The sequence below is a fragment of the Typopeltis vanoorti genome, chromosome 23 (genome assembly GCF_054136105.1).
Source record: "Typopeltis vanoorti isolate ZY-2024b chromosome 23, IOZ_Tvanoo_1.0, whole genome shotgun sequence".
Lineage (NCBI taxonomy): Eukaryota > Metazoa > Arthropoda > Arachnida > Uropygi > Thelyphonidae > Typopeltis > Typopeltis vanoorti.
Genome location: NC_143571.1, coordinates 30029173 through 30046184, shown reverse-complemented (window position 1 = coordinate 30046184; position 17012 = coordinate 30029173). Strand labels below are relative to the sequence as shown.

General features: G+C 35.1%; 1 protein-coding gene across 1 annotated transcript in view; it reads right to left on the bottom strand.

Annotated features, from left to right (window-relative positions):
* The window catches only part of LOC150093725 (anoctamin-5-like), a 276581-nt gene extending 261075 nt beyond the window's left edge, over positions 1–15506 (bottom strand). Inside the window, exon 1 of the mRNA XM_090413123.1 lies at positions 15373–15506. Within this exon, the coding sequence (XP_090269249.1) occupies positions 15373–15409 (37 nt within the window). The 5' untranslated portion in view covers positions 15410–15506. The remainder of the gene's footprint in view (positions 1–15372) is intronic.
* Between the last annotated feature and the right edge of the window lie 1506 nt (positions 15507–17012).

The following is a 17012-nucleotide window of genomic DNA, read 5'->3' as shown; positions in this document are numbered from 1 at the left end:
TGTTCCCCACCAACAGAATATGACACCACCTGCAGAACCTTGAGATATGTTTACAATAAAGACTAGATTCATTGCTTCATGAAGCTCCAGCCAAACTCTCTGCCCACTGTCGGTACAGAACAAGGTGTACCGTGATTCGTCAGACCACATGACTTTTTTCTAGTCTTCCAGTGCCTAGTCAAGGTATTCCTGATACCACTGTAGACGAACTTTTCAGTTCTTAGCAGAAATCACTGGTTTCCGTATAGAATGAGACTACCAGTATTAATCCTCTTGAATTCCCTGCATATAGTTCGGTGGAACCTTCATTAAAAGCTTTGGTCAATTGCTTCACACCGAAGTTTTGTTTGTCTACAAGCCTTCTCGTTCCTGACAAACTGTCATAGGACCACAGTTACGTTTCTTAGACAAACAATGTGGATTATTTTTCCACTGATTAAACACCCAAGATACCTTACCTTTTGAGGTAAGGTATCTTCGGTGTCTCACCTACTTCCCTTACAGAGAGTAGGCGAGGTCGTTTTAGCTCTACATAGAGGCGTAGCTAGAGGCGGGCGGAGGGGGAGGTCCGCCCCGGGCGGCACTTTGAACCTTTTTGAACTTTTGCAGTTAATTCTAAAATAAAGTCTCGAGAACTCAGTTCCAACTATTGTAATACTACAGCGAATTTTCCTCACAATTGCTGTAAGTGTTGCTAGTTGTAAGAGGAGTTTTTCTGAATAATATTGATTAAAAATTACCTACGTTACTATGAAATAGACTTCGCCAATGTCATCGACGATTTTGCTAATAGAAAAGCAAGAAATATAATACTTTAGAATGCTGGAATTAAAGTTTTACTTCAAAAATAAACATTGTGTTTTAATTTATTTCCCTATACCTCGTTTTTTTGTGGGTGTTTTTGATGTGTGTTCAGAGGGGCGCAAACTTAGGGACTGCCACCGGGCAGCAAAAGCTCTAGCTACACCACTGGCTCTATATAACTTTTGGAGACTGAGGGAGAAGTTCATTATTATTATTATTATTATTATTATTATTATTATTATTATTATTATTATTATTATCTACTTTTAAAAAAAATATCAATTAAAAAATTAATTGAATTCATTCAGCATTCCCTGCTTCTAACAAAAAAAAAGAAAAAAAAAAGAAAAGAAAAAGAAAAAAGAAACTAAATATAAAGTGTGAAATAAAATGAACTGCAAATTAACATATAAATATAAATGATAAAATACAGAAAAAATTATCTATATTTATATAAAATTATTCAATAACAATATCGATAATGTCATATACATATATAAGGAAATTAAATGACTCTATACCGAGAATGACAAGTTTAATGTTAAGATACAACTAGTTTTGTTGAATACATCTACTTCTTCAGGTATCACAGGCAAAGAATTAAATAAAAAATAACAGAGACATGATAAAATACATTAACAGATCTAGTCTAAAACACACAAGTACATTTACATTTAAAAGAGAGGAATGCGTGCTTGAGTTCCAAATGACGTTGACTGCGTGCGAGAGCTGGCGTGAGTGCACCAGCATTGGATAGTGGCAACGTGTGCGTCAGAGATATTATAGCTAAGGCTATTGTTAATATGAGATGAATCAAGCGATATTTCTCTAGATTCAATTATTTTTCTTTCAAGTTCATCATAGCACACATGGATATTAGAAGTTAGAGGCCAGTCGACGAGGTGTTGGCGGCCCTCATCCGAGTTGATAGAGAAGAGAACGTGGCTAGAGAGAGCGCTGGCTCTGGTTCTGTTGTAGGAAATATCTCTTTGAGTGTTTTTCGATGCCTAAAAGGATGGATTTAGCTGTCTGGCCGTAGTATGGTTCGCCCCAATCACAAAAAATCTTGTAGACTCCTGGATACTGAGTAGGGAGATGTTTCATTTTAGATCTACTAAGTATGGAACGAAGTTTAGGAAACGTAGTGAAGCAAGTTCTAATGTTGAATTTCTGGAGCATTTTAGCAAGTTTTGGGGAGAGAGAGAGCTGATGTATGGTAACGAAATAAAAGCTCTAGGTGGAGAAGAATCTTCAGCAGCAATTGAGCGGCAGACAGAGAGAAATTTATTAATCTTCTTAAGAGAGAATCCATTGTTAACAAAAAGATTCTTCTCCACCAAGAACTTTTATTTCGTTATCATACATCAGCTCTCTCCTCCCCAAACTTGCTAAAAATGCTCCAGAAATTCAGCATTAGAACTTGCTTCACTACGTTTCCTAAACTTCGTTCCATACTTAGTGGACCTAAAATGAAACATCTCCCTACTCAGTATCCAGGAGTCTACAAGATTCTGTGTGATTGTGGCAGACCATACTACGGCCAGACAGCTCAACCCATCCTTTTACGCATGGAAGAACACAAAAGAGACATTTCCTACAACAGAACCAGAGCCAGCGCTCTCTCTAGTCACGTTCTCTTCTTTATCAACTCGGATGAGGGCCACCAACACCTCGTAGACTGGTCACTAACTTCTAATATCCATCTGTGCTATGATGAACTTGAAAGAAAATTAATTGAATCTAGTGAAATATCGCTTGATTCATCTCATATTAACAATAGCCTTAGCTATAATATCTCTGACGCACACGTTGCCACTATCCAATGCTGGTGCACTCACGCCAGCTCTCGCAGCCAACGTCATTTGGAACTCAAGCACGCATTCCTCTCTTTTAAATGTAAATGTACTTGTGTGTTTTAGACTAGATCTGTTACTGTATTTTTTCATGTCTCTGTTATTTTTTATTTAATTCTTTGCCTGTGATACCTGAAGAAGTTGATGTATTCAACGAAACTAGTTGCATCTTAACATTAAATTTGTCATTCTCGGTACAGAGTCATTTAATTTCCTTTTTTATATACAGCTCTACCGAGTAAATAATAAACATTAATATATTTTAACTTGGTTATTTTAACTTGGTTATACTAAGAATAGTGATCAGAACTTTATCCACTTTTACAATGAGTTGCCCTGGTGTTGTACCATCTTTAGACTTGAACTTTGTTTCAGGCGCAAACTTAATTGTTTGCATACTTGAGATTAGGAGTTAAAATAACCAAGTTTATAAAATAACTTGGTTATCCTAATATACAATATCCCCAAGTTAAAAAAATTATTACACACACACATATATGTGTGTGTGACAATTTCGGCTTATCTTTATATATATATATATATATATATATACAGGGTGTTCGGGATAAATTTGACAGTTTCGTAAGGAAAAAGAAAATCTTCTTTGTATCTATTAAATTTAATGAATTGACAAAAAAACATTACAGGCAGAGTTAATTACAATACTATCAACAAGATTTACTCAAAATAACCACCATTAGCATCGATCACAGCTTCAATTCTGCTTCGGGAACCTCGAACAAGCTGATGCTACAGTCTCCCTTGGAAGGGCCGCAAAAACTGTTTTAATTTTATCCATTAACTGGGCTTTTGTATTACTGGAAGTGCGATTGGTGTCTTTTTCAACTGCGCCCCATACAAAATAATCCATGGGGTTAAGGTCTGGGGAGTTTGGAGGCCAAACATTTGGACTGGTGAAGTCGTAGAAATTTTCAGACAACCATTTTTGACTTTTCCCAGAGGTGTGGCAAGGGGCCGAATCCTGCTGCCATACATACGGCCTACCATTGGCTACCCTTGTTATCCAGGGCTTGACTACAGTTAGCAACTCCACGAACAAAGCCCGAATTCCAATGCCAGGGTTCTTCAACACCTGTTCCTGCAGATTTGCGAGGAATTCTGCTGTACGAACGCAATCAGATCGTCTGCTAGGGATCGTTCTTCTTGCTACATCCTCGTAGTCACCATTGCAAGTCTCTAGTTCATGCCTGATTGTTTTTACTGTATTCAGGGAGCATTGGGCAGCAGTCGTAATATCCTTATTTTGATGGCGGGCACGAATCATCATGATACAAGTTATTCTCTTCCATGATTCAGGTGGGTTCCAGCTATCCATCCTTTCTGACATCTTGTATGTGAATGAAGAAGGGTCCAAACTTTTAAATGAAGAGAAGTGTGTGTTAATACATGTAACTTACGGAAAAATATAATTAATTATAAATATGTCAAATTTATCCCGAACACCCTGTATATATATATAAAGATAAGCCGAAATTTGAAACTTTTTGTCACTTTTTTTGTCTTACCAGCTTACCGGCTTACCAGCCCGGAACTCGGGGGTTGGGCGCCGTAGGCGCAAGGGGGGGGGAAGATCCCCCTAGTATAAATATTAAAAAAAAAAAAAAATCAGCTAACGCCTTTTTATTCCCGTATATACGGGAGTAGGCGAGGCCATTTAGCCCTATCTAACTTTTGGAGACTGAGTGGGCAGTTCAATCTCCACTGGTACCCAATCAGAGACAGATGGCCCAAGCCTATCACTAATTAAGCGGTACTCAGTGAAGAGAGACGGCTGAAATGTGCCGCCATCTCGTGGTGACTAACCCTAACAAAATATATTTAATGTCTGAAATAATGTGGGTTCTACGGTCGATTTTCTTGAGTTTACAGGACGAAAAACCCGAGTTTCCGGGAGGAAAAACCTGCTTGCCCGTGCCAGAGATCGACTAACTCGGGAACCGGTCGAAAAAAGGCTTAGAAAAATTTCCTCTAGTCGCCGACTAGACTCGAAACCAAGACTTCCTTCGTGCGGCCTAGCGCGATGGTGTGCAAACGCCACATCCACTGAGCTACACAGGCTCTAGTATAAATATAACAAAATAAAAATTATTATTATTATTATGGGATAATAACAATATTAATAATCGGAGATACTGCCCACACAGTCTACAAAAGCTAGGTGGCGTTAAAACACACTTTGTCTACTCCCAACAAGGGAATAAGAGGCATTAGCGGATTATTTATTTACTTGTTATCAGGAAAGTTCTATGTAATAATAGCTTCCTAACAATAAAAATAAATAACTATTACTCATTTTTACATACAGTTACTCAGAAGAGGATTAAAATAATCGTGATTACTATAATCACGATTCTTAATTATCTTCAAAGCTATTTGGGTGGTTTCATGAAAAATTGGCTGACATTTTGTCATCACTTAATCGTATGGCATAAAGTAATTTTGACGGTATCTCATCTATTTTTGTATAGAGTCCACAGGGGATTCTTAATGCCTCTGTAGGCGGAGACAATTCACTGGTTCATTGAAGTGCATTCAATATAGAGGGCGTATTAGTAGCTTCTCAATGCTTGACTATAAGTGTTATTGTGGCCTCTGAAAACGCATTGCCTTGTGTGTTGATAAACGATGTAAATGGATTCGTAATTTGATAAAATGTGTCATTTGCGACTGACAGATGTGACTTATATTTGTCAGAGTTGTTCGCTAGATGAATAGGAGTGAAGATAGAATCCCCCCCCCCCCCCCTTTGCAGATTACCATACTCAGTTCTGTTGCTATGTTGGTCATTTATTTGTGTAATATTGTAATGTTGTAATATTGTTTTTCACGAAATCTACGAATCATTTGTGGAATGTCCCTCTAATACCAGCTTCCGATAGGTGTTTTTATTTATTTTTTTTTTAAGGGCTGTGTGCTCTGCTTTATGGTGTCAAAAACTTTAGAACAGTCAAGAACTCGTGCAAAGACAAAATGGCTTTTATACAGAGCTGAGTTAACCATATCACAAAGATCATCCATGATATTATTATTATTTTTTTTTTAGAATCTTATTCTGTGTTTTGTTGTTGTTGCTGCTGTATTGTAGAGCATAACAAACTGGATGATCGCCTCTTTTTCACAGTACATTCGATGTATTTTAATGGATCATGTTAACAGCTGTTATTTAAACTATTTCTGTTATGGTGTATTTAGTACTGCATCTGGCTTTTGCCACGATAATTACCATGACACTGGCCTGAGTCTTATCGTTCAAGGAAAGGAATCTCCCTTCATGCACAGACAGATGTATATGGTACCTTCAGAGTATAGACTGTACCGTGGATTAAGTTTAAGTAGCATAGTAAGCACAAAGGATTAAGAGAGTTGTGTAGCGGGAAGTTGTGGATTAAACGAGCTAAATAATAGCTCCGAGTTATGGGTTGAGAGGGCAAAGGTAACAGAATTATTTAAACTTAGGGAAGTACAAAGGAAGAAGAAGTGATTAGACTAAGGGAAGGCAAAGAGTGCAAGTCCCTGACATTACAGACGCAGTTATCAACCGACAATCCTTGTAATAGCAAAATTTCTAAGCAATATAAACTCATTTATAGTACTGCAACATTAATTAAATATTGATTCTTCGTTTATTTATTTATTTTTTACATTGGCTAATATGAACAAGAATATCTGTGTATTCTTATTTCACTGTAGAAATCGTACATTAACAGAGAAGAGATAAAAAAATATGATACATAGAACTGTTAGCTGTATGTATGATACACAGACATTTTCTTGAGTAGTCTAGAGCTGTTCTACTCTTTCAATGTGTTTGGTCTATTTCTTTTTGTGTTTGGTCTATTTCTTTTTGTGTTTGGCGGTTTTATTTCACTTTTTTTCTTTTTTTTTTTTTTTCCTGCCAGAGAGTATGGCCAACCATTCTACCTAGTAATTCCAAGTCTAATTTTTTCATTCTGCAGATTTTATGGTTCAAATTTGACTTTCATAGAAGAGAATGTCTTACCAGGAATTTATAAACATTATAAATTTCATTCGTGTATGTTTTTGAACATGGTTAAGTCTGGAAATATAATTGATCATTCCCGAGATTATCTTTATATGATTTTTAAATCATTTTAATATTTTCATTCCCAATTTTTTGACAGTTGTGTTTAAAAAAATATTGATCTTTGTAGTTCGTCTTTATTTCTTGTTACGATTTTTCTAAAATAAGGATTGTTGTAGTAAAGGTTCTAAGATAAAACATAAAAGGAAAACTTAACTCGTGATATGAAAAGTAACTTTTCATAAACAATTAAGATACGTTTTATGATGTCTTTATTGTGTGTTGTGTATGAAAAGAACACGGATTTTAAACCCGATTTAACTTATGGGTTATCGAAAAAAAAAAAAAAAAACAGGTGTATTAATAAATTATCAGGAGAGTTGAGCATTTATAATAATCTAAAAAAATGTTTTTATTAACACTAAACTGGCTTCTATTATGCATATCTTCGGGGGAGAGAGAGAGAGAGAGAGAGAGAAAGAGAGAGAGAGAGAGAGAGAGAGAGAGAGAACAAAAACGTAATATATCGACTTTTAAAATCCTGAAAATTTTAAAAATGGCAAACCAAATAATTGCCCTTCTTAGCATGGTATTGTTCGTTGTGGAGATATTTCAACAGAAGCGAGTTATGTTTAAAACTATGGGAATTAGATATAGTTGACTTCGAAGGAAATCTTTGTTTTTCGATGGATTTATTTCAAACTGCAAAATTTTGGCACATTAAGTTCAAAAGCTATATAGTAGTATAACCGTAATTTGAATAGGGAGACCACGATTAATAATACCGATTTATCCATCGATATTACCTACATATATTGTGTCTTTCGGGTTGAAACGCACTCCCCACCTCACCCCCATAGCTTTAACTGTTCTTTTTCAGTTTCTGAGTTAACTAACATGGGTAAGTAATCCTGCCAGTGTAGTTAACATTGTGTATCCTAAAAAACAGATCTAGATCTATTTTTTTAGGATAAGACAATAGATCTAATTATGAAATTAAGAACAGAAGCCTGTGTAGCTCAGTAGAAGTAGATCTACAATATTCCACGACATTGAGGCTGGAGGACTCGGCTTAATAAACGTCCACCCAAAAGCTCTTAAGTGCGAGAGCGAAAATCATGGAGAGAGCTTACACAGAGGAAAAAGCGTGGAGCGCATATATACTATACTATATGCAGAAGATAATGCCCGGCAAAGTAATATGTTCCCTTCCGCATTCGAGTGGTAAAACACCAAAAATGTTCCACGAGATCGCGGAAGGTTACAACTTTATTAATAAATACATAGGAATAAACGAATTTTTGAAGATGAGACCTAAAGCTGCACACATCAAACTCAAGCGCACAGTTATACCCCCATCACAACATCGGAAGATTGAAAGAGGCATATCAAGACTATCAAACGCACTTAAAAAAGCTTTCAATCTGCCCATAAACCCGAAATTAAAAACCTTCTACTACAAAGTACACCACGCTTGTTTGCCCACAAAAATATGGTGCACAGCGAAAGGATCCCATTTCAAGGCCCCGCCACATGTCAGTTTTGCCCCCAACCAGAAACACTTTATCACTTAATGATGTATTGCCCACACACTTCCCGAATATGGAACACCGTTCAAACATTCATAAAACACAAAGAACCCATAACAGAACACACATTATTCTGGTTAAACGAAGGTACCATTAACACATTTAAAGCAATCATCATCATAACAACCATGCACTTGATGTGGACATACAGATGCGCCAAAATTTACGGAAGGGAAACAGGACCAGATATACTCAGGAAAATAAACAACATATTAAAAGACACAATCACAGATACCATAAACAGAAACAAAATAACCAAACACCAATGGCGGCAAATGGGTCTCTCATCTCAGAATTCGAAGAACAACTGCAGATCATAGAAATAAAAGACCCACCATAAATACAAAACTTAAAACAAAACCATACAAAACTTCTTGTAGAACGCGAAGAAATAAAATAAATATGCATAAGCAAAAGAAACACGTATAATATACTTTCTCATTAAGCTGTATAACCACCTGTATATTAATTGCTTTATACTATAATTGATTGTAGCCTTGTGTATAATAATGGTCAATTATGGAGATTGTAGTTTAGTTTTATGTTTCAAAAATGTCAATGACAATCTATATAATGGAAGAGCTTGACCACATTTTAATGATGTATGATATGTAAAGGAATTATATGTATTTGTTTAAATATGATGTATGTAAATAGCACTTAAAGTTCTACGATAAGTTCATAGTGTATGAACCAAACCTTTATATTTTAAAAAACAAATATTACACAAGTTTATAAGAGAAGAAAATATTTAAGAAGTGTTTCCTAACACGACAAAAAAAAAAAAAGAAAAAAAAAAGCACAAACCCAAGAAGGAAGACGTAATATACTACCAGCAAACAGTTAAATGTAACTACATATAGAAACAAATAGGATTTATGAAATAGTAATCAAAATGTTAATATGAGTGCTTAAGATAAAATGACTACAATAATTAAGATAGAATGTATGACACACTAAATTAAAAAAAAAAAAAAAAACTGTATAAACACAGATAATATACACAAGTGAAACCATAAAGAAATGTCAAAGAAAAATGCCAAGTAGAATGAGAATACTATTGTACAGCATGTATATAATTGTAAATAGATGTAAAATAGGATGCATGAAATAGTAATTTAAATGTTAATATAAGTGATTAAGATAGAATGATATCAATGCATGACACATTGAAAAAAAATGCTCAGATGAAGTATAAGGACTTTAGGAAACACTGAGCAGATTATCATGTAAAAAAAGATTGTATGAACACAGATAATAGACACAATATGAAAAAGAAACTATAAAGAAATGTCAAAGAAAAAATGCCAATTAAAATGAGCATACTATGTACAAAATGTATATAATTATAAATAGATGTATATATATTTATTCCTATTCAGATTGTACATAGATGCTTTGTTGTTAATAAAATACATGTAGCTCAGTAGAAATGGCGTTTGCACTCCACTTCGCTTGACCGTACGAAGAAAGCATTTGGTGGTTCAAATCTAGTCGCTGACTAGAGGAAATTTTTCTAAGCCTTTTTTCGGCCGGTTCCCGAGTTAGTCGATCTCTGGCACGAGCTAGCGGGTTTTTTCTCCCGGAAACTCGAGTTTTTCGTCCCGTAAACACAAGAAAATCGAACGTCGAATCCACACTATTTTCAGACATTAAAAATATTGTGTTAGGGTTAGGAACCACGAGATGACGGCACTAGCTTGCCGCCTTCACTGCGTGCTGATGAATCAGTGATAGCCTTGGACCAGTTATCTCTCTGATTGGCTACCAGTGGAGACTGAACTGCCCACTCAGTCTCCAAAAGTTAGATAGGATAAATGGCCCCGCCTACTCCCTATACGGGAACAAATAGGCGTTAGCTAGCTGATTAAAAAAGCAAAAGCAGCATTTTCCCAAATATACCAGATATTATTATTATTATGTGACACCTTCAGGAAGTCCAAAAACTCATTGAGGGAGAGTATGCCAACAGCATCGAACGACTGAACCCATTCCAACTACTAACCACGCTCAAACTTGCTTAACTTTTTGCGTGAGCCATTAGTAGCAGAGGCTCTACCAATCGACCAACCTTTACTGGCAATTAGGAAATAGAAATCTAAACAAAAAATTGAAAGTAAGAATCCTCAAGACAATAATGATCTGGTGTGTGGAGACGTATGAATGTGAGTCCTGGACGATCAATAAGGAGATGGTTGACTGACTGAATGCATTTGAAATGTGTTGCTTGAGAAAAATGGATCGCATCAGCTGGACTGAAAGAGTGAGCAATGAAGAGGGTCTTAAAAGATTCAAAATGAAAAGAGACTACATGACTAGTATCCAAAGAAGAAAAATAGCATTTGCAGGACATTTGATGAGGAATTCTTCTGGAGAGCACCCCAGAATAGTATTGCAGGGGATAATGGAGGGAAGGAGAGGAAGACCCCAACTGCAATGAAAAGACAACATCAAAGATTGGACGAGCAAGAGTTTTACAGAAGCAAGAGATAGAGAGGCATGGAAGCGGACTGTTCATCAGCTGCAATCCCTCTTAAAGAGGAGGCCACAGGATTAGATTACACCCATAAAAAATTGTTACTATTATTAAATTCTATAAGATTGGATTATCTTTTTCTTCCGCAAAGATAAACAGGCCGAAGAACAAATACAACTGAGTGTCATAATCCACTTGTCTCCTATTGTAATCCCGAACAACAACATCCCAAGCCTGCTTTAGAAAATAATTAACTTCATATCTAGTAAGATCAGGGGCGGCTCATGCATAGGCACTACGGAACTGCAGTACCCCCAATTTTTCTCGATATATAAATATATTAATTAATTTATTTATATTTGTAATATTTAATTTTATCATCAACAATCCTATACAATTCTCTTATTTTGTATAAAAATTGATGGACAAGTTGTTTAATTTATTGACTCGACATATGTAATATTCACAAAATAATCGTCCTCCATTTTTTAAAGAAGTTTTAAACTTTTAATTAATCTTAAAACGTTATTGACACAAAACAAAATAAACCCAATTTTATTATACGTAACTAACTTTAAAAACGCTCTAGACCTTGAGCTCGCAAAAACTCAACAAATGTCGTTGCTCTTAAATAAAGAGAAACTGCGCATGCGTAACTGTCTCGCTTTTCCAGCTGTGTTGTCAACTCTCTTCAATGTGCTGTGATTTGATTCCTCACGCAAAAATATACTGTCTGTGCCTTGAGGGGAGTAAAAGTATAATGCGTAGTATATGTACTAAGGCCGGCCGAGTGGTTAGCGTATCCGCTCTCCAGCCAATAGGCTGCGGGTTCGAATCCCGCGTAGGCATGGATGTTTGTGATTGTCTTCCACCTTCATACATTCCTTCACCCAAGTATAGAGATACTCTCCCAATATGGACTGGGTCACCATGGGAGTAGTAGACCCAAAACCTCCCGCAATGGGAGAGGCTTTCACCCTACAGTGGGTAGAAAAATAGGCTCATCATCATCATATGTACTAAGATACATAAGTAGCTTAGAGATAATCCTTACTAAGATAGCGTATAGTTTTAATATAAACATAATACGATTTGGGGATAGTATTATTTTGTTCATGGCGGTACAGATGTCATAGATTAATAAAGATTAATTAGTTTAAAAATAAATTTAATTATATACTGCATTTTGAATTTAAAAAAGGGGGGAAACTATCATCTGGTAGTTTTCCCCCCTTTTTTTCCGATGTAAAATAGACTATGGGAAAATAGTCACCTTATTCAGAGCAATAAAGAATAAAAAAAACTGCTCCTAGTAAATTACATGAATAAAATAAAAATATTAAAAACATTATTCACGTAATTAGTATGTCTCCCGTTCCATCTTCATAAGATTAACTTTCTTCTTCTGATATTTGTTAATATTGTATCTCTTAAAACTAAGAGCTCTATCTCGATCTGTGCCTGTTGGAAAATATATTCATTCATTAGGAGCAGACTCAGACTTTTTTTAAAATTTAGAAGGAAAATGTTTCTCAAATTTATGATTATTGCTGAATTCTAACAAAACAGAGAATTTCCCACGAGATGGCAGCACAAACTAACTTCAGCAGAATGCGTTTGTGTAGAATTTTTCTTAAAGGCAAACACCATTTAGGATTTTTCAATGTCCACGATTTTTATCTAACCATAAATGTGCTGTAGGAAAGCTTTTAAATTTGCATCAAAAACACATGAAATAATGCTAGCAGGATATAAATGGTGATGTCTTTAGCTATAAATCTTCTTTGTTTATTCCAAAATCAATGAAGGCTGATCATTCTTTTGGTTCGACTGAAATGTAATTCAGTTTATGCTGGCAAATATCTTAAATATCGTTTTAGAGCAACATAGAATGTTGTATATGACTATTAGTATACATTCCTAGTAGAATGTTGCCATGGAATGGTAATGGGCGATTAAGCAAAATGCAATAGTTTCTTGTAAATTAAAAGAAATACTACGATCAATAAAAAAAACTGTAAAATATAAAATGCAATTTTTCTATGAAATACGGAAAGCAATAAAATATTTTAAAGTTTACTTATGACTTATTAGTTTACTTAGACTCCAGGACTTGGAAGAATAATCTTCTAAGTCCTGGAGGTTGTTCGTTTCTGAAAAAGTGTGTATTCCAGTGTAGAGCCAAACTTGTTAGCGTATACAAGAAATGTGTTTAAAAAAAAAAAAAAAAAAAAAAAAAAAAAAACACCCAAAAAACATAAAAATAAATTCGAAGTTTGTTTGTCATTACGCTCTATACATGTCAAAATATAAAATTGCCACTTACTAAGAGGTAATTTATATTTATATATTTTCAAGGATATTGTACTAGTGAACTCGAGTCCGAATTCCTCCACTTTTCTTTTGACCTTTAGTAAAAATAGCTCAACATCCTTTCACAGTCCAATCTTTCAAATCTACCAAAGAAACTTTTGAATCTGCGATTTATCGCTAAACACTGCGGATTTCTTAATGCTACTGTGGTCCGTTCTCAATATATATAATTTCTTTTCCCACCTAAAAATGATCGTTTCTTCCCCTTATTATTCATAATTACTTCCAACAGTCTAAATAAAGATTTTATCAGTGTGGCTTTTTCCGTGCTAGAAAATTTGTAATTCCTTAATATTAGAACAACATAACAGAACCGCCAGATATTTTTACCAAACCAAGACAGTTTTGAGCGTGTTACTGTAGTTGTCGGCTCGCCATTCTTCTAGCTGGGTGAAACTGCGATTTACAGCTATACACTGGGGATTTCCTAATGCTACGGTCCGTGCTCAATGTTCCATGCACCCAACACTGCTTCATATTTGTTGGACGTGATCAATGGGGCCAGGGTTGCAGCACTAGATGACCTGTATTAAACTCCACTAGCAAGCGAGAAGTTAAAACAAACTTCCAGAGATCAAGGATATACTTAAAGCATAAAAACTCTCCCGTTCCATAACTTTCTTCTTCTACTACTAGTACTACTACTACTACTAATAATAATAACAAAAAATCGATCTTAACAGACGTGGTTGAAACCTACAAAAGTCGGAAAAATTAAAAGCAAATGCCGAAAGTATAAATAAATAACAATAATATAATGATGATGATGATTAGAATAACATCCATACAGTAAACATGGATAATCAATGTTACATACAATAAACTATGGATACATTGATCCTTGTTGCGAACAGCTCATCCCACCTCATCGTACCTATAAGTCTGTCCTATCCTCCTGAGGACTGTTCCGAAAAAAGAAAAAGAAAAAAAGACTGGTTTGGAACACGGCACATTATCCTGCTGGAGGTAATAGTTATCCATGTGATAACCGTTGTTTATGCTGGAACTTCCAGCAAGGAAGGCGTACACCAGACTGGCGAACAAAATTCAAAATAGGCAGTAGCATTAAGATCCCACTCCACTTGTATCAGAGGACCAGTGGTGGCTCGTGGCTTGAAATCGTGGAGTGCTGCAACTATCGAAATATACATGCATAGTGTAAGTATAGTGTATACGTGTTTGGAAAAATATCAAAATTATGGTAAAAATTAAAAAAAAATTAAACATGAAACAATATTGTTTATTATCGATAAAATTATACAGTTTAGTATAATTCAAAATTACTTAAAAATAAAATCCATTATCACAACCCCAATAATGTCCAAAAATAAAAACTGCAACAAATGTTATGTCTTTAATTGTAATGTCCAAATATTTAAAGAGCCGGAGTAAACACGATAAGCACTATGAACGATCTACTATTGGCGCAAACTGCATATAAACAACAGTGGAACTGCGCGACGGACAGTGCCGCATTACGCTAATAGCTTTCATCTCACTATGATGTGCCTATGCTTGCGCGCGTAGCAATACGACACTGTGGTAAACACAGTGCTGCTAGCGTCCTTCGCCCTCCTAAATGCTAAGATGGATTTTTATTATTTTTTATACAAAATAAGAGAATTGTATAGGATTGTTGATGATAAAATTAAATATTACAAACAAAAATAAATAAATGAATAAATATATTTATATATCGAGAAAAATTGGAGGTGCTGCAGTTCCGCAGTGCCTATGCACGAGTCGCCCCTGCAAGGGACCTAAGTTAGTTTATCAAGAAAATACTCCACACGCTATCATATCACCACCAGCTTGCAGTGCTGCCACTTAGCACGATAAGTCCAGTGATTTATGCTGTTGTTGCTATACTTTACCCCTGTCGTACTGCAAGTGGATTTGTCCATCAGATGACCTAATTTCATTCCTTAAGTGCCCAGGAATGGTGTATGGATATTGACTTATATTTATATTGCTTGTTTTTCTTTGACAGATATGAAATTTCGTGAGATTGCCCGCTATATAATATTAATTACTCAACTTGTGAAGTACTGCATAAAGCAAGTGTACAGAATAAACAAAACCCTGCCCGCTTTATATAAGTACTTAAAGCAGTATTTCTTCACATTACTATTCGATTATTAATAATGATAATAATCACTTCTTTTCTAATTAACTAGTAATAATAATAATAATTTAAAGCAATGGGTTACTTACCAAATCGATTTTTTAATGTTTTAAAAAAGGCATACATTTTTTTAAACCAATGATGGCGTAGTTCTTGGAATATATACTCAGGAGTTCTTTGGATAAAATACGAGGTCGGTCATTCAGGGAAAACAGGAGTGCGTGTTGTGAACTGTTGGAAGCAAATTATTCGTGAGGGTGCAATGCAATTTTCTTTGTGAATACAGAAAAAGATCCTCGTGATCACAAAGCAATTTCTCGTTGGCATCATCGGTTCTGAGAAAACGCGTAGTGTTCTAAAGGAAATGTCAACACCCAGACAGATCTCGTGCATCAGAGGAAGCTGTGACAAACATGCATACGGAACTACAGGAAATCAATTTAGTTGGTAGTGTACAGTTGGGAATATCAAAAATGCTTTACATACTAAAAATACCACGCGTAGAAAATTCAATAAAACCAAGGGAATAAATAAAAACTATGCAATGATTTTGCTTCACTACAATTAATGATGAGGCCAGTTTCTTTAACGAAAATCCTTTTTTTTTTTTTTTTTTTTTTTTTTTTTTTTTTTTTTAATGATGGAACTACTTTCCACATAAAACTGTAGAATTACAGAATTTGTGGCTCCAAAAGAATCCTCACGTTGTGGAAGCTTTGCATTTCGTTCCCAAAATAAACGCCTGATGCTATCTGACACCCCCCCCCACGTATTATTAAATCTTGTTTGCCTCTTCCTGAAAACAATAATTAATGACCAATTTATTACGATTTGTTTCTCCAAGATGAAACCATTGCCACATTTCAGAATATATGTATTTAGTACGCAGTTTTAAATGCTAAATTATCAAGCCAACGAATGGAAGAGAGCCAATAATCTGTTTTCCTAGAAATTCTGATTTAAGTCATCGACTATTTTTGAAGATATATGAAGAATATTGCCGTTTTTGTCTACATGTACTGAATTTGTAGAGATACTGACCCATGACATGAGACCTACAGTGAAATCTACTAAGAATCATTAGAAAATTTCGTTTTTTTAATTAAAATTATCTTTAGAAATCAATTATGCCTTGTAACAGAATGCTGAATAAAAACATGGACATTTTTTGTCTACTATCCACATTACGAAAACCGTATACACTAAACTGGCAAAAGTGTTAAGAGCATGATGCAAAGAGCGAGTAAACGAAGTCTGTGCAAATGATATAGGTGGCGTTCAGTTTGAACTAAAATGACACGCGAAGAGATCATAAGAAATTCCAAAGTGTTAACGACAATCATTCTTAGTGATGGATGCAGCGGTACTTAAACAGAAAGAAAAACAACAACAACAACAACAACAACAACAACAACTAATCTCTGGATGATCGGAAGTCGCCATTTCCAAACACCATAGCACCTGAATCTGGCAACAGTCCGTAAAACGCTATGAGCAGAACTCTAATATGATGGTGGTTTAATAGAATGGAATGCTTTCTGTGGCATGGAATTAGTTCATTCATTCATTCATTCATTATTATTATTATTATTATTATTATTATTATTATTATTATTATTATTATGAAAGAGAGCTTGTACTTCCACATTCTGGATAACACTGCACTTCCTGCACTTTATGAAATTCTACAGTGAAAAACCCACCGATCTAAACCGGTATAATAAATTTA